Raw genomic sequence first — 21,966 nt, 5'->3', positions numbered from 1 at the left:
TTCTTCACTTCAATGAGCTTAATCATCCTCTGCTAATGGGAGAAACAGTTTGGCACCATGCCTTGAGCTGGGAGCCAGGAACCCTGGCCACTTACCAATTGCCTGGCCCTGGGCAAATGACTCATCTGGAAAATGAAATGTCTGGACTAGCTCAGCATTTCTTAACCTGAGGTCTAGGAACTTTTTTTTATTAAAAATTTTTAATAACTATTTTAATAAAGTTGGTTCCCTTCATAATCTTCTATTTTGATGCATTTGAAAACATTCTGTCCACCAATTTTCAGTAGATTGTTAGAGGGGTGCATGACACCCAAAAAAGAAGAACCCCTGGACCAGGTGATCGGGAGGGTCCCCTGGAACTCATACCTTCTCTGGCCCTGTGGGAAGTAGGAGGTGATGGTGACCTGTGAGCCCAGAAGGAGATCCTAGAGAAGAGAGCGGGTGGTTTCAGATCAAGCCTTGGTCTCACATCTCTGCTTTGTCCCTGGAATATTGAGCCTGTCCTCACCGATGGGGGCTTTTCTGTGCCTCGACCCAGATTTCCTGAGTGTCTTGGATGCGATTGCCGAGAGGGCTGTAATTTATTGTCCGTTGGCCAGCTGTATCTCAGCAGAAAGGGAACATTGGCCCCTAGCCCCTGGCCAAGACCCTGTCGTTGTGGGAAGACCCACAGCCCCTCGGGAGCTCAAGGACCAAAGCAGTGGTTCCCAAACTTTTTTGGCCTAACGTCCCCTTTCCAGAAAAAATATTACTTAGCGCCCCCTGTCACATACTATCACCGCCCTCTTACAGTTATTCACCGCCCCCAAATGCACCTGTGGCCCCTGGATCACTGCAGCACCCACCAGGGGGCAGTGGTGCCCACTTTGGGAGTCACTGGACCAAATTCTCTTGATCTTATATGATCCATCTGTAGGACCCCAGTTGAGATACATAATCATCATAATAAAAAACCATGTGGGAGCAGGGTGAGATTCGCATCACTCCCTGAGCCACTGAGGCTGCTCTCATGGAGCTTTCAGAGGATGAGCTTACAAATCATTGCTTTTATCTGATTACAAAAAAGCAATTATTTTAACCACTTGTGCAGGGACCATTAAGCAGGAAAGAATGAAGGCAAGAGAGAAACTTGACCCAGGACCGTTTTTACATGAAATCCATCGAGGGCGAGAAGAACGAGAGTGATAATAGGAAGGACAAAGATTTCTGATGAGAAGAAAAGCCATGATAACAATAACAGCTGGAGTTAATACAGCGTTTTAAAGTTGGCAACGCGCCTCTCTTGCAGAATCCCACCTGAGCCTCCCAACAACCCTGAGAAAGAAATATTGCAGGGGAAGAAACTAAGGCTCCATCTTGCTCGTGGTTTCACAGCTAGGAAGTGTCCAAATTGGAACCCTTCCTCTAGGGTCAGGGCTTTGTCCACTGTGCCCTGATGCCTCCGAGAAAAGGAAGTTTCAACTCCAGGACCAAGAGAACAGTGCCCAGCCGGCAAGGAGTCAAAAGGAAGACGGTCCTGACCAGTCCTCCGTCTATGCTGACAATTATACATCTAGAAAGTTCTTTATTTTGAGCATTCTTTTTTAAATTTAAAGATATCTGATTTCCCCAATTATATGTAATATTAATAATTTTCAACATACATTTTCCACATTATAAGCTCCAAACCGTCTCTCTGTCGGAGATGGTAAGTAATTGGATCTGGGCCATATGGGTCTTGTCATAGCATTCTCTTCTTTTTAAATTTTGAGCTCCAAGTTCTCTCCTTCTCCCCACCCACTGAGAAGGCAGGTCATGGGATATCATGTATGCATGTGAAATCACGCAAAGCAGATTTCCGTATCCTGTGCTGACAGTTCTGATAAATTTGGGCAGGTTGACCTGGAACCAGGGAACATGCATGGGGAGGGTGAAGTCCCTGGAGGAGGGCAGCCCTCATTACGGCCCCTGACCCCTCTCCACAGGCTCCCAGACTGTTTAGTAGCAGGAGGTGATCAGGGTCCCAGGGAGAGGACTATCGCCACTGGATACCGGGATGCTTGCTCGACAAGTGATTCCATCGCCTCACCTGGGATCACGGAAACGGTTTTCAGAGCCCGGAACACTCGGAAAGTTCTTAGAGCTGAAACCCCACGGAGTTCTGTCACTTCAGCAATGTACCTGCCAGATGATAGCAATCAATCAGTCAGTCAACAAACATTGATTGGTAAGGCTTGGCCCCTTCTTTATTCTAAGGCCAACACCAGATGCCTTTCTATCTCTGTATACTATATCACTATTCAACCAACACGTCCCCCTTTCCCCACGCCTCCTCCTTGGCCCGTCCAGGGAGGCCTTTTTCAGTGGAAAAAAACCAAACATTACTCTAGTGACCACACTGGATTGACATGAGTTCAGGAGACAAGAAAGAAGGCCCAGAAACTTTAATCAAAGTGGAAAATGAAAGAATCAATCCATCAAAAACCATGAATTTAGTATGCACTCTGATCCAGGCTCTCTGCAAAAACCTGTGCTTATAATGACAAAATGGGAATAATCCTTATCTCCAAGGAGCTTACATTTCTCACCCAAAAGTTTTGACCCAAAACATGAGCTCACATGTGTTCACATATGCACACACACATACATATATGAGAATTACTTACGCCAGGGAAATCACACCAAAATCCAGCCAGTTCCATGGATCTCTAAGATAGGTGAATTCATTCAGACAAAATCCACGGGCCAATATTTTTAATAAGGATTCAAATGTGTAAATACCTGTAAAGACGTACCTATAGAGGCATAAAAAAGCAGAGGCATTAATCGTGAGAGAGGGAGGCCATCAATGCTTCTCTGATTGGTGGAAAGTAACTGATCTGTTCTTTTTTTCCCTCTTTCTTTTAAAATCTTTCATCTTTAGGGATGCATTGCTGGCAAAAGGAGAGAGGAAGGATATATTTGAAAGTGGATGATATCTCAAAGCAAAAGATATCAATAAAAATAAGATTTTTAGGAAGTAAATTGGAGGACAGAGCCAGGATGACAGAGTAGAGGAAGCACTCAGCAGAGTTCTCCCAATATTGTGCTCCAAACAACTTATCAAATCCTGGAGCCAACAAAAAGTCAGGGTGAGACATTCTTCCAGCCCAACCCAATGCAGGTCAGAAAGAGGGTTAGGTGATATAGGAGTGGAGCTCATGTGGATGTCGCACAGTGGTGAGTCTAGATGGTGGTGATCCAAGCCTCAGCAACTTCAGAAGCTCTCAAGCCAGAGATAGTAAGAGGACCTGGCACAAAGAGATTATAAGAGACCCCTGGGCTAGCACTAGACACAGGATTACCCAAAAGTTGAGACCAAAGAAAGAGTCTAGAAATCATATTTGAAGAAACTACAAAGGGAAATTGCCCCGATATTCTAGAACCAGAGAGTAAAATAAAAATCAAAAGCATTCACTGGTCATGCCTTGAACGAGATCTCAACATGAAAACTCCCAGGAGCTTGTGAGAATTTATTTTTCTTCTACTCTATTAAAACTGTTAGATGTTAGATCCTGAAATACAGAAATCCCGATTCCTGTATATTAGGAGAACTACTGTGTATTCCTTTATCTGTGGTCAGGGTCAGAGATTACATGTATTATTTTTGCATTCTCTTTGTCCTTAGGAATGTGGTCCTTTTACAGATTCTGGCTAACAGGAAAGCTTTACAATGGTTCTTTTCCTGCGTACATGACAAATCACCTATCTCTCAGTATGAGGAAGGACTGAGGGTTTGATGTACCACCTCTTAATTAGCAAGTTACCAATTAGAAATGTCTTGAGATTTTCAAGGGAGGCACTGAATAATGAGCTCCTAAAACTATTTATTAAGCTGCCTCATGAAGATTTGGGGTCAGGTCATTCTAGAAGGCCATAGACTTATATGGCATTTTTTCAGTTCTGTTAATGGCCTAACCAACAAATGGGTATATATTCAATTCACTGATATTTCTCCACAAAATCAATCTCTTAAGATACTTTTAATAGTCACAAGTATTATGACTAAATGCCAGATTTCTCATATCGAAAAGAAAATAAGGCGAGCATCCAGAAAGAGACAATTCAAATATTGCAAGCTACATTCATGATCACAGAAGATTTAGCAGCTACTGTTTAAGAGGCAGAGGTCTTGGAATAGGTTACTCCGGAGGACAAGAGAGCTAGAATTACAATCAAGAATAACCTACCTAGCAAAACTGAGTATAATCCTTGGAGGAAAAAATGGATATTTAGTGAAATAGAGGATATATTCCTGTTGAAAAGACCATAACTGAATAGAAAATTTGGCTTTCAAATACAAGACTCAAGAGAAGCCTGGAAAGGTAACCATGAAAGAGAAATCATAAGGGACTCAATAAGGTCAAATTATTTACATTCCTATTTGGGAAAATGATACATATACCTTCTAAGAACTTTGTTATTATTATTATAGCAGTTAGAAGGAATCTATACAGACAGAGAGCATGGGAGTGAGTCAATCATATCGGGAAAATGTAAAATAAATGGATGATTGAGAAAGAGGGGGACCCTGGGAGAAGGGGGGAAAGAGAGGAAGAATGAAGAAAATTATCTGACATAATAGAAGCACACAAGGGAAAGCTTTTACAGTAAAGGGGAAAATGGTGTGGAGGCAGTGGGTGACACTTGAACTTCACTTTTATCTAAATTGGTTTAAAGAAGGAAAATTTACATGCATACACTCAATTGGGTATAGAAATCTGTGTTACCCAAAAGGAGAGTAGGAGGAGAAAGGAATCAGAGAAAGAGGGGAGGATAAAAGGGAGGGTGAATAAAGGAAGGCAGTAGTCAGAAACTAAATAGACTTTAGAGGAGGGATAGGAAAAAAGAGAGCAAGAAATAAATAGAAGAAAATGGGATGGAAGGGAATAGATAGATAGATAGTAATCACAATTGTGAATGTGATGATCCTTCCCCCCACAAAATAAAAGCAAATAGCAGAATGAATGAGAAACTAGAATCCAACAATATATGTTGTTTGTAAGAAAATACAGAATTAAAATGAAGGGAATGAGCAGAATCTACTTTGCTTCAGTTGAAGTAAAAAAGGCAGGGGTACCAATCAGGATCTTGGACAAAGTAAAAATAAAAATAGACCTAATTAAAAGAAATAAGCAGGAAAACTACATTTTAATAGAAGGCACCACAGATAATGAAGCAGTATCAAAAGTAAACATAGATGTGCCAAATGGTGTTGCACCCAAATTCTTAAAAGTTAAATTAATTACAGGAAGAGATAGTAAAACTATACCAGTGGGGAACCTCAACTTTCCCCTTTCAGAACTAGATAAATTTAACCATATAGTAAGAAGGAAGTCAAGGAGATGAATAAAACAGAAAAGCTAAATATGATAGACCTCTGGGGAAAATTGAATGGGAATAGAAAAGAGTATATATTTTCCTCAGCTGTATATTGCACCTTCACAAAAATTGATCATGTATTAGAACATTAAAAAACCTCACATAAGATACAAAAAAGTAGAAATATTAAATGTCCCTTTTCAGATTATAATGCAATAAAAGTTATATGTAATAAAATCCCACAGAAACATAGATTTAAAATTAATTAGAATTATTATAATTAATTGGAAACTAAATCATGTAGTCCTAAACAATGAGTGAGTCAAAGAAGAAATCATAGAATCAATCAATAACTTCATTAAAGAAAATGCTTACACTAAAACAATTTTGTGGGATGTAGTCAAAAAAGTACTTAGAGAAAATTTATATCTCTAAATGTGTAAATCAATAAAAGAGAGAAAGAGCAGGTCAATGAATTGAGTTAGTCATGAAACAAAAAAATAAACTAGAGAAAGAACAAATTAAAGATCCCCAATTATCCACAGCATTGCATGCAGGGAGCTAAAATGGCAGAGTAAAAGACTCTTCAATTCCCTGGTCCTACACAGACATGAAAAGGAAAATAAATGCCTCAAAACAAAGGAAAGTTGGAGGAGCACATTTCACTGGGTAAGAGGAAAGAGCAGCCCAGGCAGTACAGTATCTGTGAGAACCAGCAGAACTCAAAGCAGCCCAACATGCTGCAATTCCACCAGAGGCAATGAAGCTGCAGAATAGGAACAAGTCTAGCCTGAGTCATTTCACACAGCTATAGAAGGCAGGAAAGCAAAAATTCTCACATGGAAGCAGATCTCTGGGACTACAGGGGAGCAGAGAGGGGAAACCAGATCTATGGTAACCTACTCACTCCCACATGGCAGAGAGAACCTGATGTGCTAGAGTCCAGAGCAGGGGACCTTCCCAGCCTAGGCCACTTGGCAGGGGCAGGGAAGCAGCAGAGTGGGGACCAGATTAGTTCATGGAACAACTGGGAAACTGTTAGCACAGGATGCTAAATACAGCTGGACAAAACAGCTGCAAACCTCCTCAGAGCAAGCCAGCAGGGCCACGTCCTTGACAGATGTATTGTGAGTAACAAGGACAGCCAGGCCTATCCCACCTACCAGAGAAGAGTATTCTGTAAGCTTGGAGAATTACACTCTCTATCCCAGGAACAGAGAAGAACCTCAACAGATAGATAAAGTAATGGAGAGGGGGGAACAACTAGAAAAATGAGCAATAAACAAACAAATAAAAAACTCTAACTTTAGAAAGTTGCTTTAGTGACAGGCAAGATCTAAACACAAACTCAGAAGAAGACAACAATACCAAAAAGAAAACATGTGAAGCCTCAAAAGAAAGAGTGAAAGGAAGTCAGGTCCCAAAGTTGACCAAAAAGAAAGCGAGGCACAAAAATACCTTGAAAACAACAACTCCCCAAGGAATAGAATGGACTAAATAGAAATGGAAGCAAAAAAAACAACACTGAAGAAAACAATCCTTTAAAGAGTATGACAGACCAAATGGAAAAGGAAATGCAAAAACTCAATGAAGAGAATAATTCCCTAAAAATTAGAATTGGACAAAGGGAAACAATAAGACACAATCCAAAAAATAAAAAAAGAAGAAAATCTAAAATAACTCATTGGGAAAATGACCAATCTGGAAAATAGTTCCAGGAGAGATAATATAAGAATCGTTAGAATATGTATAAATCATGATTTTTAAAAAGGGTCCAGACACCATATTACATGAAATCATCGGGAAAAACTGTCTTGATATCCTCAAACAAGAGGGGATAATAGAAATTGAGAGAATCATCTGACAGAGACCCCCAAATAAAATATCCCAGGACTAATATAGCCAAATTCCAGAACTTCCAGGCCAAGGAAAAAGTACTACAATCTGCCAGAAGGAAACAATTCAGATACCAAGGAGCCATAGATAGGACTACACAGGCCCTGGAAGATTTTACATTAAAGGATCAGAAAGCATGGAATATAGTATTCCAAAAGGCAAAGGATTTAGGACTACAACCTAGAATTACATACCCAACAAAACTGAGCATAATCCTCCAGGGGAAAAATAGATGTTTAACAAAATATAGGAATTGCAGACTTTCCTGACCAAAAAACTGGAGTTGAAAAGAAAGTTTGGTGGAGAAGGGGAAGGAGAAGGAGAAGAAGAAGGAGAAGATGAGGAGGAAGAGGAGAAAGGGGAGGAGGAGGAGGAGATTGAGTCAGTGAAGCAGTAGAGAGAAATAATAGCTCATGGATGAGAATATCTTCCTTCTTGGTTTTAAAAATATTGTTATTTATTTCATTAAATATTTCCCAATTACATTGTTAAAAAAATTAATACTTTTGAAGTTTTGAGTGCTGGATTCTTTCTTTCCCTTCTGCCTCTCCCTCACTCCATGAAAAAGCATAGCTTCATGGTTTAATTGATTATTCTCAGGTTTCATGGCATAGTGAATAGAGCCAGCTTTAGAGTTAAGGAGATCTAGATTCAAGACCTATCTATGATACAAACTGGCTGTGTGATTCTGGGCAAGGAACTTATCATTGTCAGTTCTGTACAATCATAAGTTGGAGAGAAGGTGCCAGCCTGCATTGGCAGGGGGAGTTTCCTCATCTGAAAGTTCTCTGTACTAATGTAATCACTGATCCTTTTCCTCCCTTCTTTCTCATTTAATAATTGCTAAACTCAGTTATTTCTAAGCTGCTAGAGAGTGTGCATGTGTTAAAATTTTTGTATTCTCTGCCAAGGGTCTTATTACTCCATCTTAATTATAGCTCTGATTTCTTCCCACAAGGACCATAATGAGTACATAGGTAGAGAATATTACCAACTGATGAGTCTAGTGAGCAAGCCAACTAGGAAGAGAGTGAAGTGAGAGCAGGACAGAGATAGAAAGGAGCTTTCCTGCCAGAGGAGAAATCAGTTAAGAATTTCGTTAGGAATAAGAAGAGAAAATCCATCTTTGGGCCTCACTAACTAGGTCGAGCTAGCCTTTGGGAGCTACAATTTCATGCCTGCTTGTAGATGTTCCACATGAGCCCCCAAACCCTTGGTATGTGCCAAGGAGGCTTCTCCACCTTTCTCCTGAGCCCTGACTACATCACCAGCATAGTAGTTGCCTTTGGGCCTGTGGCTCTTTAAATTTATAAAAACTCTAATTAGAGAGATTTAGTGAGTTCAAGTCTTACCTCTGCCAATATGCTGGCTGATGACCCTGAACATGTGTGTATCTTTGTATTGATAGAGAATCCCCTTACTAAGAGTTCCCTACACAGAAGAATTCACAGATCTAGACCCTCACCTGCCATCCAAAGATAATCCTTACTCTCCATAGAAAACAAAGGCTAAGAAATGATATTTATGTAACATCACAAAGCTAATGAGTATTATAGGCAGAACTTGAACTCAGGTCGTTGGGAATCTTCATTTATATTATTGGCAAGAAACCTGCAAAGCCAAAGAACATCAGGCAGAGAAGTTGGTGGTGGGGTGAGGAGTTGGGGGTGGGTGTGCAAAGAAGAAGAAAACAGAGGTTGCCACTGCTGTCAAATGAAGGGAAATGACTTACTCGACTTCATATGGCGTTTCACTCTGGGTCATGAATACACAGTTGACCAGGATAGTCACCATGATGAGGAGACTGAACAGGGTGAGGAGGGTTTGTTAAGGAGAAAGTGTGATCTCGGTGGGGTTAGGAACCCCGCTTCCTGGAGGCTCTTCTCTGAACATACTATGAGTTCCAGCAGGTCAGAAAGCCCTCCCTCAGACATGGAATTCCCATCACTGGACGTTTGTTTGGCCAGAAAGGCAGCCTTTCTCAACATGCCCGCCCTCCAAGGAGCCTGGACTAGATTTCAGAGTGCTGGTCACTCTCTGCCTTCAGGGAATTTGCTGTGGGGAAACAGGCACTCAAAGGAAAGGACAAGGGGGAAGAGTTCCTTAAGGCCATTTTACTGACGTGAAGAAGTATGTACTTTGCCTGTATTTAAAAGAGAAGAATGATCATCACAATGATCACCAACACACATATAAACACTTTCACGTTTCCCAATGTTTTCAGACATGTTCTCACTTGACACATCACTAGTCACATTATTATCCCCATTTTAGAGATGGAGACACTGAGGTTCAGAGCAGTGGAATGACCTGGATCAGTAAATACCAAGCAAATATGCTCAAGCTAAGAAATTAGGGAACAGTTAGATTTTGAATGAATTCATCCCTTGGAGCAGCAAGCGTCCATTCACCTTTCACATCTGATCCTGTCACCCCTCTACCTTAACGTGGAGTTTTTGTCAGAACACTGACCTGAAGCCATTGTGGGGAAGGCCAGAGAAGGGGATGGAGGGAAGAACTCACCCCTCCCCCGTGCCATTTGGGAGCTTCCTACTGAGATCATTATTCTTGCAAACTGCTTGAGTGTCTATCATTAAAGACAGAAACACATTTTGGAAGGTTGAGAGGCAGAGTGGTGGATGGAGCATGGGAAGACTTGAATTTGAATTCAACCTCAGACATCTTGTGTGCCCCAAGACAAGTCACTTATCGGCTGTCTGCCTCAGTTTCCCCATTTGTAAAATAGGGATAATAATAGGACCTATCTCCAAGGGTGGTTGTAAGGATCAAATGAGTTAATATTTGTAAAGCACATAGCACCATGCTGAGCACATAGTGGATGCTTTATAAATGATTGTTATAGTTAAATGGACTATTGCTTCCATCTTGGGGTCTTTTTGAGACTGGACCCGTGATTTCATTAGAGTGGGGAATTCCTGGCATCGCAACTCTCTCCTGCAGATCAAAACCAGCTCTCTCCTTCTAAATCATCCCTCTTGGAAATAGTCCATCGTGGGCTTGTTTGTTTTTGAGGCATGCTCAATGTTCTGTCTCAAGAGGATGCACTGCCTCACATGGCACAGAGACCCAGACACACTTGACTTCTTTTAGAGGAAAAAACTAGCCAGCAGAAAGGATATGAATGGACTGATACTTTGATGGCCACCCTTCTGATGGGATGGAAAGGACTGAGGAGCCCCAAAGCCTGGGTCGCGCTGAATCGGAAGATCGTTCGCCCTTTGTTCAGGACAATAAACGTCTGTAAAACAAAATACAAAACCAAACCTAAGTGGCCAAGCAGACCTGTGAACTGAGACAACTTATTTACGGATTCACACATCCCTGTGCTAAAGGCAAAAGGGTTGGATGGTCAGATCCTCTTCCTCAGGGAAGTCAGAGTCCTTCCATCGGATGGCCCTGGCTGAGAGGGTGCCACATGCCCACTAGAACCCCAAAGGCCCCTGGGACGGGCTAGAAGCATTATCCATTTAAACCGGATACCCTGTTGTTCACATATTGGGGTTTTTTTGGAACTGGACCCAGGATTTTGTTAGTGTGGAGAATTCCTGAACCCCAAAATCAAGGGTTTAAATGAGCTCAAGTGATGCTCAGCTACAGTGGCATCCAAGACAAAGGACAGTCAGAACCTCCATTTGAGTCCTGCCTCTAACACTTAATAGCTGTGAGACCCTAGATCAGTGGTTCCCAAACTTTTTTGGCCAACTGCCCCCTTTCCAGAAAAAATATTACTTAGCCCCCTGGAAATGAATTTTTAAAAAATTTTAATAGCAATTAATAGGAAAGATAAATGCACCTGCGGCCATCACCACCTCCTGGATCGCTGCAGCACCCACCAGGGGGCGGTAGTGTCCACTTTGGGAATCACAAATAACTATTCAGTGCTTCTAGGCAACCTTCTAAGACCAGGGGCCAATCTGCTTTGATGGATGGACTCCCACCTGGATGGAATCATAGGTTTAGACCAGACCAAAGTGGGCGCCACCACCCCCTGGTGGGTGCTGCAGTGATCCAAGGGTGTGGTGATGGTCACACTTTTTGTATTACATTCTATTCTGAGTTCAATAAATAGTTTCATAATTTCCAGGGGCACTAAGTAATATTTTTTTCTGGAAAGGGGGCGGTAGGCCAAAAAAGTTTGGGAGCCACTGGTTTAGACAATGATAAAATCATGGGTCTAGAAAATGGGGATATTGCTGAAGAAAGATCTAGCATGGGTTGGGATTGAGGCTCGACGGCCCCAGGCCTGGCTTTGGTACCGTCCTCAAATTAGTTATGAAAATAAGAATTTGTAAGCACAGAGTAGCAGCAGGTGTTACTGTGTGAGTCAGCCTCCCCAAAGCCATCCATGCCATGATACCTTCTCCTTTCTGGATGTCTCTAGGCCTTGCCTGCTTTCCCTACCCAGGTTTCGCTCTCACCTCCTCCAGCTGGCGATAAACACTCAGCATCTGTCACCAGCATAGAAAGAAATGCTCTGTCTGAGTCCCTAAGGGGACCCTCATAGGCAGTGCTCCAGGAGATGGGACCCCACTGTAAGTGACTGACTTTGTTCTGCTTGGAGCCATCCTGATAAATGAGAACCAACAGGGCTACCGCACACAATTTGGGGTCATACCCCTTAGAGAGGGCATACTTAATAATTATGCTTATCAAGGCACAGCCTCTGCGTTCCTTCCTTCCACCCCATCCACAAACTGAGCACCCCATGAAGGTAGAAGGTTAAAGCCATGGAGGGAGTGACAGGGTGAATTATATGACCCAGAAGGGTACCAACCCTGACTATCTTCAGGGTCGGAGTCTAATCTCCTTTGTGACCTGGACCTTTGATTACTGGGGGCCAAACTCTGGAGGTTCCAGGGATGGCTTGGGGGACTGTTGAGAGCCATTGGATGTAGAGAGCCATTGGAGAAACAGGGTCAAATTTAGGGCCTGTTATCCAGATTCCCTACGTGACCAATCTAGGCTGAGGCAGTCTTTGTGTTTGGTCCTGGTCACCTGCGCCCTGAAAAGCTCTGGTACCAGCAGGTAGGTTAATTCAAAAACAACTTGACCCCTCCAGGAGGCTATTAGGAGTCATTTAGAGAAACAGAGTCTGTAATAGATATTTTATCTGGATCCCATTACAAAATCATCGGCAAGTAAAACTGTGTGTATGTTTTTTTCTGCTCTGCATGTCAGATGCAGATAGAATGGGCCATCTAAGGTAAAAATCTGAGGCTCCTCTTTTGACTCATTTTTAGATCCCCACCTTTTCTCAATATTCTTATTGGAAAGCTTTGAGTCCTTAATCAGACCAGCAGCTACTGAGTTAACAATTCCTCTCCTTGATAATTAAGAAGCCTGAACCCTAAAAAATATATTACTTAGATAAACACTGGAGCCAGACAATTTGGTCCAGACTATCTGACCAGGTGCAGATCTGTAAATCAAGGCAGAACGCAATTAGTAAACATCTCCATGGAATATATTTCTGCTCCCAGAATTAACCCCTACTAATTGGTGGTTGGAATTTGGCCCTTGTCTTTGTAACTATATCTTTTACTTTTTAGACTTTAATGGATTGTGTATGATTTGTAACCCCTTCACAGCTGTGACTCTTTCTTTGTGTTCTTTGTTTGAAATCAGTATATAATAAACTCCAAAGCCCACAGAGGTTGGATCAGCATGGGCTAACCACTAGTTTGGCTGTTCTCAGTTTCTTTTTCCTGTCTTAACAATCTGACGCCGTAAAACGTCACTCAGAACCCCTACCATATAGAGCTGGCTCTCTATAGGGGACTGCGGCCCAAAGCTTGAACCTGGCTACTTCCTGTTTCATTCCTGGGTTTAGTTAGCAAAATGAACCGCTAGAATTCCCCATAAATAAAATAAATTGGAAAAGGCAACCCTCAATTGGCTTTGTGTGGCTTTTGGAGACTGGGTTGAATGGTAACTCTACCACAAAAGTTTTGGGTCACAGGAAAGGGAGTCCAAAATCCTTGTCATAGGGACCAAAGGCTGAGTCAGGTTGGGCAGCATCAGTACAAATACAAAGCCACCACCTGAGTCTACCTCTGGGTTCTGGGCTCAGTCTTACCCTGTGGTTCCTATAAAAAGGGTCCAGGTCCTCCAGTGGCTCACCCACCAGCTCAGGGGGAAGCTCTCCATAGAACTTGGGCAGCTGGTTGCAGGCCTTTAGGTCCAGCTGAGGTCGAAGCTTCTCATCTTTGGTCCCCGGCTCTTTCCCCTCCTCCTCCTCCTCCTCCTCCACCTTCGGCTTCTTCTTCTTCTCCTTCAGATACTTCTCCTCTGCAATCTGCCTTTCAATGGCGGCCAGAGATTCAGGAGTGAATGGGCGGAAGTTATTTGTCTCCAAGGCGCCAAAGGGGTTTTCCATCTTTTCATTCTTCTTCAGAGTTCCTAACTCTTAGTGGCAGAAATAACTGAAAAGAAGAAGAGCAGTGACTTCCATGTCCGAGGGAGCGGAACACAAGAGAACATCAGTTTAGTACGCTTTGGCTGACCCCTGGGCGCCCAAACAGAACTCATTCTCCACCGCTTATCTCCAGGCCTCCCTGTTTCAAGGACACCATCATCCTTCCAGGCACACATGTTTGAAGCCTTAGACTTTCCCTCGACTCTTCACCCCACTTATGTCTGATCCATCAGTCAATCAATAAATATTACTAAATTCTTATTATGTGCCGAGCCTCGGGCTGAGCATTAGGGGTAGAAAGACTGCAAAAATATGGACCCTGCCCTCAAAATATTTTTAACTGTTAAAATTAAATGATTACCTTTCTTTAATTAAAATCCAATTATTAAAATTATCTAATGAAAACCATTTGCCACATTCTGCTCATTTTTTTCTCCATGATGTCTCCCACTCAGCCCTTTCTCTCCACCCACACAACCACAACCTGCATTCAGGTCCTTATCACCTCCTGCCTAGACTAAGGCAACAGTCTCCTAAGTGGTCCCTTGCTTGCAGCCTCTTCCCACTCCAATCCATCCTCCCTCTGCTCAGTTGCCAAGACAATTTTCTTAAAGCAGTAAGTGCTATCAAAGCATTTCGGGAGCTCCTTAATTTGTCTGGGATAAAATGCAAAATCCTTTGTTCCCAATGCAAACCCTTTCCCAGTCTGGCTCCAGCCTCTTCCCCAAGGCTTTCCCAAACTCTGGGCTGGACTCTCTCGCCCTCACCTCTCCCTCTTGGGATCCCTGACTCTCTTCAAGGGCTACTCTCTCCCCCTCCATATACTTTTCCTGCTTCCATATCTATGCATTCTAACCTTAAGTGGCACAGGGGATAGAGCATGGATGCAGAGTCAAGAAGAACTGAAATCAAGTCCAGCCTCGGACCCTGTGTATGACCTTGATCACTGCGCTGCCTCAGTTTCCTCATCTATAAAACCAGGGTGATAAAAGCTCCTACCATTGTGAAGATCAGATAAAATATTCATAAAGTACCTTAAAGTGCTAGCTGTTGATATTATTATCGTTTCCCTACAATGCCACCCTACAGATTTTTATTTCTTTTGTATGTATTTTGTTTGCTAATCACATATACTTGTTGTCCCCCCCAACCCCAGCCCCCCAAGACTAAAATGTGAGCTCCTCGAGGGCAGGGGCTATTCTGGCTTTAGAATTTCACGCACTGCTTAGTACACAGTAAACACTTACTAGGTGCTCACTCATTGATGGCCCTACTGGCACCATGCTTGGCCCACAGAAATAGTGGTCTAACTGAATCGAGTCCAATAGAATTGAACTGAATTGAATGGAGTAGAGCAGTTGAGGTGAAGGGCTGCAGGCTTGGCATCCCTCTTCAGTCAGGGATGGCCCTAAGACGTCAAATGTAATTTATGTTTAATTGGTTTTCTGCACTAAAATCCTTGTGAAACTCTCTCCTGCCCAGGTTAAACGGGATCATCGGGTCTGTCTCTAGGCAACTTCCTTCAGGCCACCAAGCTGAGATTTTCTCTATTTCAGCACAGGGTCCACCCTGCCTGTCAGAGAGCAACCCAGGTATGACTTAGTATAGCGAATTTAGAATCGCTGTGGCTGAGACGCTTAGTCCTTGACTCTGATGGAGCCCCGAGTCTCCATCACACATGGCGGGGCTGGTCCTTGGACAGAAGGCACGTGGATCACACTGTCTAGCCTGGGAGCACACATAGGAACTTGCCCTCCCTTGGCATGGCCACCGGGAGCTGAGGATTGACCAGCTGTCCACACCACAGCAAGGCCTCGAGCAGGGAGGGGCTCCGTGACCCCCACGATTCCATGCCTTGCAACAACAGCAGCTGATGGGTCCCTGGGGGAGGCTCTGGCCGTCACAGAGAAGCTCGGCAGGCCAGAAGACTACACGATCGACTTGTTGAATATTTAAACTATAGCCATTATCGGTCAGCCGACAAGTCTTTCTAAAGTGTTTGCCAGTCTCTGGCTGTCGCTGCTAGCAGGGAGCCCCTCTGACACATGTCCGGAGTAATAATTATCCTAGACCCTCCAGGGCCACAAGGGCTTCAGAGACCATGGAGCCCAGAGATCCTTAACCTTTCTTTTTCTTTTAAACCCTTAACTTCTGTGTATTGGCTCCTAGGTGGAAGAGTGGTCAGGGTGGGCCATGGGGGTCAAGTGACTTGCCCAGGGTCACACAGCTGGGAAGTGTCTGACGCCGGATTTGAACCCAGGACATCCTGTCTCTAGGCCTGGCTCTCAATCCACTGAGCTACCCAGCTGCCCCCTTAACCTTTCTTTCCTTCATAGGCCCCTTGGGCAGCTCTGGGGAAGGCTCTGTATGGATCCCCTTTCAAAATTGTGGCTTTAAGTCACTGAAGAAAGTGCTAGATTTCTGTTCTAGATTAGTGTGTGTGTGTGTGTGTGAGAGAGAGAGAGAGAGACAGAGACAGACAGAGAGAGAGAGAGAGAGAGAGAGAATGTTCTTTTCCCATTCAAGTTCACAGGCCCTGGGTGTGGAGCCAGGAAAACAGGTCCAAATTTTGCTTTGGGCACTTACTAGCTGTGTGACTCTGGGTAAGTCACTAAGCAAGTTATCTTGCTTTGCCTCAGTTTCCCTGCATATGAAATAAGGGGGTAAGATGTGATAGCCTTCAGCAAATATTTTCCAGCTCTAAACCTACAATCAGCTTCTCCAAAGGTCTGTTAACCCTAAAGTGGTACATTTGTAAAGGCTCCTCCTCTTTGCTCTGCTGAAGATAAAACAGTGATAATTCCCACCCAAGTTCACAGACCCCCTGATACCTCCTCATGTCCCCAGATAAAGACTTCTTGTTTGAGCCCAATTCGTATCTGAAAATAGCTCCATTTATAGTGTAACTGACAAGGAACCATCCACCCGTCCTTCGCCCGAAGGCGTCCAGTGAGGAGAAGGGGATGCCTCCTGCTCCACTTTGAAATCACCAGAATGACTCAAACACCATAGATCAGTGCTTGATTTATTGTTTCTTGATTGTCCAATGATGGGCAAACTTTTTAAAAAGGGGCCAAAGGAAAGGAAATGCTCCTCTGTCAGTCTGTTTCCGAGGCAATTCTTTCTAAGTTTCATTCTATTGTATCCTACTCATTGTATTTGTCAGATTAGGAATACTGTTGTGGGGCTGGATAGAACATTTCAGGGGGCCACATCTGGCCTGCGGGCTGTAGTTTGCCCATCACTGGTCTAAACTTAAGGAAGTGATGAAGAAAATGTAGATAGTGCTGATCAAATGTTAAAGTGTGTGCTGTGCACATTTTTTAGAGATCTTGTTGAATATTTCCCAACCCACCATTGATGTCAATCCTTCCCCCTCCTACCTTTACCCTCATTAAAGTATAAGTTTCCTGAGGGCAGAGCTTTGGGAGGCAATCTGATGGAGTAGAAATGATACTAGAATTGGAATCAGAAGACTAAGAGAACTTGCTTTTCTACCTCCTAGCTGAAGGACCTTGGACAGCTCACTTTGTTTCTCAATCTCAATTTGCTCTCATTAAAATGATGGGCCTGGACTCATGACCTATCTGGTCCCTTCCAACTCTACAATTTGCTAATCCCATAAACTAAACTGTATTATCTACTCCATTTCTTGGCATAATAGTTTACAAACAGCCAGAACTTAATATTTGTCGAATTGAAATTAATTGGCTTTATCAATCGTTAATGGTTTTAAAACTTCAGTTTTCTTTGACTAGAAAACAATAAATACATTTTGCTAAACTCAGCATTCTGGTAATAACACCTTCACAAGGCCAGGTTCTGTTCAGGCTACTAAGATGGGAACATTACAGGTATTCGGTTGCTTGATCCCAATCTACAGCAGAAACGGCTCTCGAATTAGAATTGAGAGATGAGCTCTCTCCTGGCTCTACTATTTCCTTGCTGTGTAGCCTTGGGCCAACCACTGAACCTTTTTCTGCCTCAGCAGTGCATCCACTACCTCCAGCCTCTGAGGCTGCAAAGGATAAGTGTACTATGTAGGAGTGCGAGGTGTTAACAATGCCACTCTGTATGTCATTTGTTATCAAGAAAGTGGAGTTTCCTAGAAATATCTACTGATTTTGGATGGATTCTTAGTGAAGAAAATCTCCACTATCAGTCTGAAGTAGATGGGGTCCAGTCAGAAGTATGCTGGACTTGGAATCGAGCACAGCTGGGTTCAGGTCTCGTCGCTCACTAGGCATTTGATTTTTTGATAAATCATTGAAGCTCTCTGAGCCTGGCTCTTCTTAGAAAACACAGGAGAATAATACCAAAGGTGATTTTTGATGATTGCTAGGTTTGACCATATAGAGAGACAGCATGGTGGAGTGGATTTGTTTGCTAGACAAGGACACTTGCTTAGCAGAACTTCAGACTTCTTATGTCACCAAGAACATTGAACCCTTGAGAGGAGCTGACTTGCTGATAGCACTCTGTATACTGTAAAGGACTTTAAAAATATAAATCATTCCGAGGAGATCTAGACACATCTGGGTTCAATGATAGGGGAGTCAGGGAGATTGAGAACTCACTCAAAGATTGGTCTGAAAGCCTAGAGATGAAGAGACCAATGTAAAAGCAGAAGGATGATGCTGGTGCATCTGCCCTTGGCCTTGTGCTGGTTGACATTTTCATCAGTGACTTGGATGAAGTCATGGTATATGTGTTTATCTAATTTGCTGATTACAGGAAAGCATGATGGATAGTTAATGGATAGTTGGCTGAAACAACTGAGTCCTACAGGGATTTCAACAGGCCAGAACAGACTACAGATTGAATCTAGGAATATGAAATAGAGTAAGGAAACAGAGGAAGTTTCCCATTTAGATTCAAAATGACAACTGTAAAAGTACAAGATGTTTAGACATTTTATGTCCAATTAAGGCAATGAGGTGGCACAATGGATAGAGTATTGGACCTAGAGTTGTGTTATAAGGAAAAGTTAAGTTAAAGAGGAAAGTGTGTAAGTTTGCAGAGGGCGGAGGCATGGGTAGCAGAGTAAAAGATTCTGGAATTCTGCAGGGAAGAGCTAAGCTGCTACTAAAAGACAGTTGGGGCTTGAGCTGTGTCCTTTCTCTGGTTTTGACCTGAAGGGACTGACTATTTCCCTGTGGCTATTTTCTACCTTGTCTTTCCCATCTACCTGTTTCCCTGCTGACTGGTTGATATCTGCTGAGTTCCTGATGATCCTGAACCATCTAGCATCTGATTGAGAGACCGGGCCTAGGTCCTTTTGGATCTTGGACCTTATTTGGGCCCTATCAGGCTTACACAGACCCTTTCCTTAAAATCAGCAAAGGGGTGTTTAGTGTTAGGCTTAGCCAAGAACAGGAATTGGGATTTTAGATAGTGAGGAGAGGAGTAAAGTAGGGAAATCACTCTGAAGGAATCTCTGTGAAGAGATATTTAGATCTGGGGTTTTTTAGATAGTTGGCATTAGATTAAAATTATCCAAGCTTCCCTTTTTATCTTCCCTTGTTAATAAATCCAACTCCCATTCCTGATTTATACTGGTCTGAATTTATTAATTCAGGACAGGCTTGACCTGGACTGAATTGGTTATCCCACAGTTAACACTGGCCCGTTTTAATACATTCCCAAAACCCTCTCCCTTTTTACAGTTAGGAAGACTTGGGTTCAAATCTAGCATCAGACACATTAACTAGCTGATCCTATGCAAGTCACTTAATCTCTGTCTGCCTCGGTTTCCTCATCTGTGAAATGGAGATGATAATAATAGCCCTTATTTCTTATGAAGATCAAATGAGAACATTTTGCAAACTTCAAAATGTGACATAAATGCTAGCTGTTATTATATTAGATGTCAATTCACATGAAAACAAAACCAAAAATCTCTGGTGGTATTTGTGGGTGAAAAGCTCTATACTATACAATCTAAGGTACTGTCATCTCAGGCTGCATCAAGAAGTCTAGGTAGAATATGCAGGATTTTGAAGGAGATAACTGCACTTTTCCTTTTGTTCCCTCTGCCAATACTGCCCAAATGATCAAATAGGAAAGCATCTGGATGATCTTGCTCAATTCTGGGTGACATATCTCAGGAAGAAGGTTAACAAGGTGACAATTATCTGGATATTGATAACCAGGATTGAGAGAGAATCAGAGAATGTGGCCCCTTGGGGGGATTTAGGGAACTTGAGATATTGTGCCTTGAAAAGGGGCAGATATGATATCTCTCTTCAGATTATTGAAGGGAGCTGTGAAAAGGCTTAATTTTGTTCAGCCTTAGCCCAGAAAACAGAACTATGATCAATGGGAACAAACTGGGGGAGGGAAAGCAGATTCCCACTTGAGATAGAGAAAAGCTTCCTAATGATTAAGAACTCCACAAAAGTGTAATGACTATCTTGGAGGTAGTGAGATCCCCATCACTGGAGAGCTTCAAGTGAAAGATGAATGACCACATTTGCCTGGAGTATGGTGAAGCAAATTCTGCTGAGCTTCAGATGGGACCAGTTTATCTCTGGACTTTCTCCTGCCTGTGGTGATAGGTTAGCTTTTTATTTCTTTTACTAAGCACCAGATTTCAATTTCTCAAGATAAATAATGCTTTTAGAAGATTTACCTGACAATTATTTTTAATGTTCTTACAACACTCTGGGCAGAAGCAGGTAGAATAAAGATATAGCTCTTGACTCCATGGAGATTGCAATCCTGTAGTGAGAGAAGGCACACTTATAGAACACTGGAATAAGATGCAAAACTTGAATTTGAGAGAATGGAAAGCATAGGTCAGGCATGGAGTGGATAATAAAGCAATCTTTCTAAAGTTCAGGTCTAGGAGGTGGAGTCAAGATGGTAACTTAGACACAGCAAAAGTCCAGACCTCTAAAACCCTTCCACACCAATAAAAAACAAAGTGGTTTGAGGAGACAGAAAACCAAACCTAACAACAGGAGAGAGCCGGGGGATCCTCCTGCTGGATTCAACCTAAAAGGTATGCTCCCCAAAAAAAGCCTGAAATCTTGAACTCTCAGGTTCAAGAAAAAGGAAGGTCCCAGCACTTCTCCCCACCTACAATGCTGAGTCTTTAGCAGTGGTTAGAATCCCTGGGCAGGCAAGGGTGCTAGTCTAGAGGGAGTGCCTTGCTGGCATAGCTTTGCCAGGCTCAGGGTGGTGAACACAGTCAGCAGGGAGGCAGCTGGAGGAGAAGTGCAGAGAGGGCAATCTAGTCACAGCCAAAACACTTCATCTTGCCCCCCCCCCCTTTTCTCCAGGTTTTGCACTGCAGATCAGCTCTGCCCTGGCTTAATTTTATCAATAGGGCAGATAAGAAGCCTTCAGGGCAGGGAAGCTCAATCTTCAACATTCCTCCCCCATAGACTGTACTGAGAGTAGCTGTAAGAATCCAGCAGACTGATCCCAGGGCAAAGGCTGTAACCACTACAGAATACCTTGCCCACTGGGCACAGCTCCCTTCACATACACCTGCAGCTTCTGCTGCCAGCTGGGGAAGATATGACCTCAGGACTCATCAATACCATTAGCCTATCCTAGTCAATCAACAGAGCAGTGAAGAGGCCCCTTCAGGACAGAATAGCCCAAACCCACAGTTCTAGCAAATAATCAGAGGAGCAAAATTACAGCCAATGATAGGGAGCAAAGAAGGAAAAAAATATGAGTAAACAACAGAAAAAGAAAAAAAGAAATTACAGTCAACAGCTTCTGTCCAGGTAATGAACAAAGAGCAAATGGAACAGAGGAGGACCAAGGAGGACCAAGATAAAACATAGAAACTCCAGTGAATTGGACACAGGCTTTGTAAGAACTCAAAATACAATAAAAATAATTAAGAGAGGCTGAAGACAATTGGGAAAAGAACTTAAAAGCAAAATAAGTCATCTGGAAACAGAAAATAGTGTCTTGAAAGCCAAAATTGACCATCTTGAGAACAAGGCAAAGAAGATGAAAGATGACCTACAAAGAAAATCAGACCAGAAGGAGAAGTTTGACCAAAAATCCAGGGATGAAATTCAGTCTTTAAAAATGAGAATTCAACAACTAGAAGCAAATGACTTCACAAGGCAGCAAGAATCTATAAAACAAAATCCCTACATAATCCCTGACTGTCCTCCATGTCTGAAATGTTTGCTCTCCATGTCTCCACCTCCTGGCTTTCTTCACATCCCAACAAAATACCACCTTCTACATGAAGCCATTTCTGATGCCCTTTCATGATGTGTCCTTGGATCCTGTCTCTAGCTGGTTTCTACAGAGTCGTTTGCATG

The 21,966-nt window shown here is 42.8% G+C and overlaps 1 protein-coding gene across 1 annotated transcript in view; it reads right to left on the bottom strand.

The window, feature by feature from the left end:
- Window positions 1-13,633, bottom strand: part of LOC123246716 (sodium channel protein type 5 subunit alpha-like) — a 263,117-nt gene extending 249,484 nt beyond the window's left edge. Inside the window, exons 1-3 of the mRNA XM_044675519.1 lie at window positions 13,515-13,633; window positions 8,969-9,040; window positions 2,646-2,774 (exon numbers count right to left, since the gene is read on the bottom strand). Coding sequence (XP_044531454.1) covers window positions 2,646-2,774; window positions 8,969-9,040; window positions 13,515-13,633 — 320 coding nt within the window. The remainder of the gene's footprint in view (window positions 1-2,645; window positions 2,775-8,968; window positions 9,041-13,514) is intronic.
- Between the last annotated feature and the right edge of the window lie 8,333 nt (window positions 13,634-21,966).

Source organism: Gracilinanus agilis, chromosome 1 (genome assembly GCF_016433145.1).
Source record: "Gracilinanus agilis isolate LMUSP501 chromosome 1, AgileGrace, whole genome shotgun sequence".
Taxonomy (NCBI): domain Eukaryota; kingdom Metazoa; phylum Chordata; class Mammalia; order Didelphimorphia; family Didelphidae; genus Gracilinanus; species Gracilinanus agilis.
This window is presented reverse-complemented; position numbering and strand designations above follow the sequence as displayed.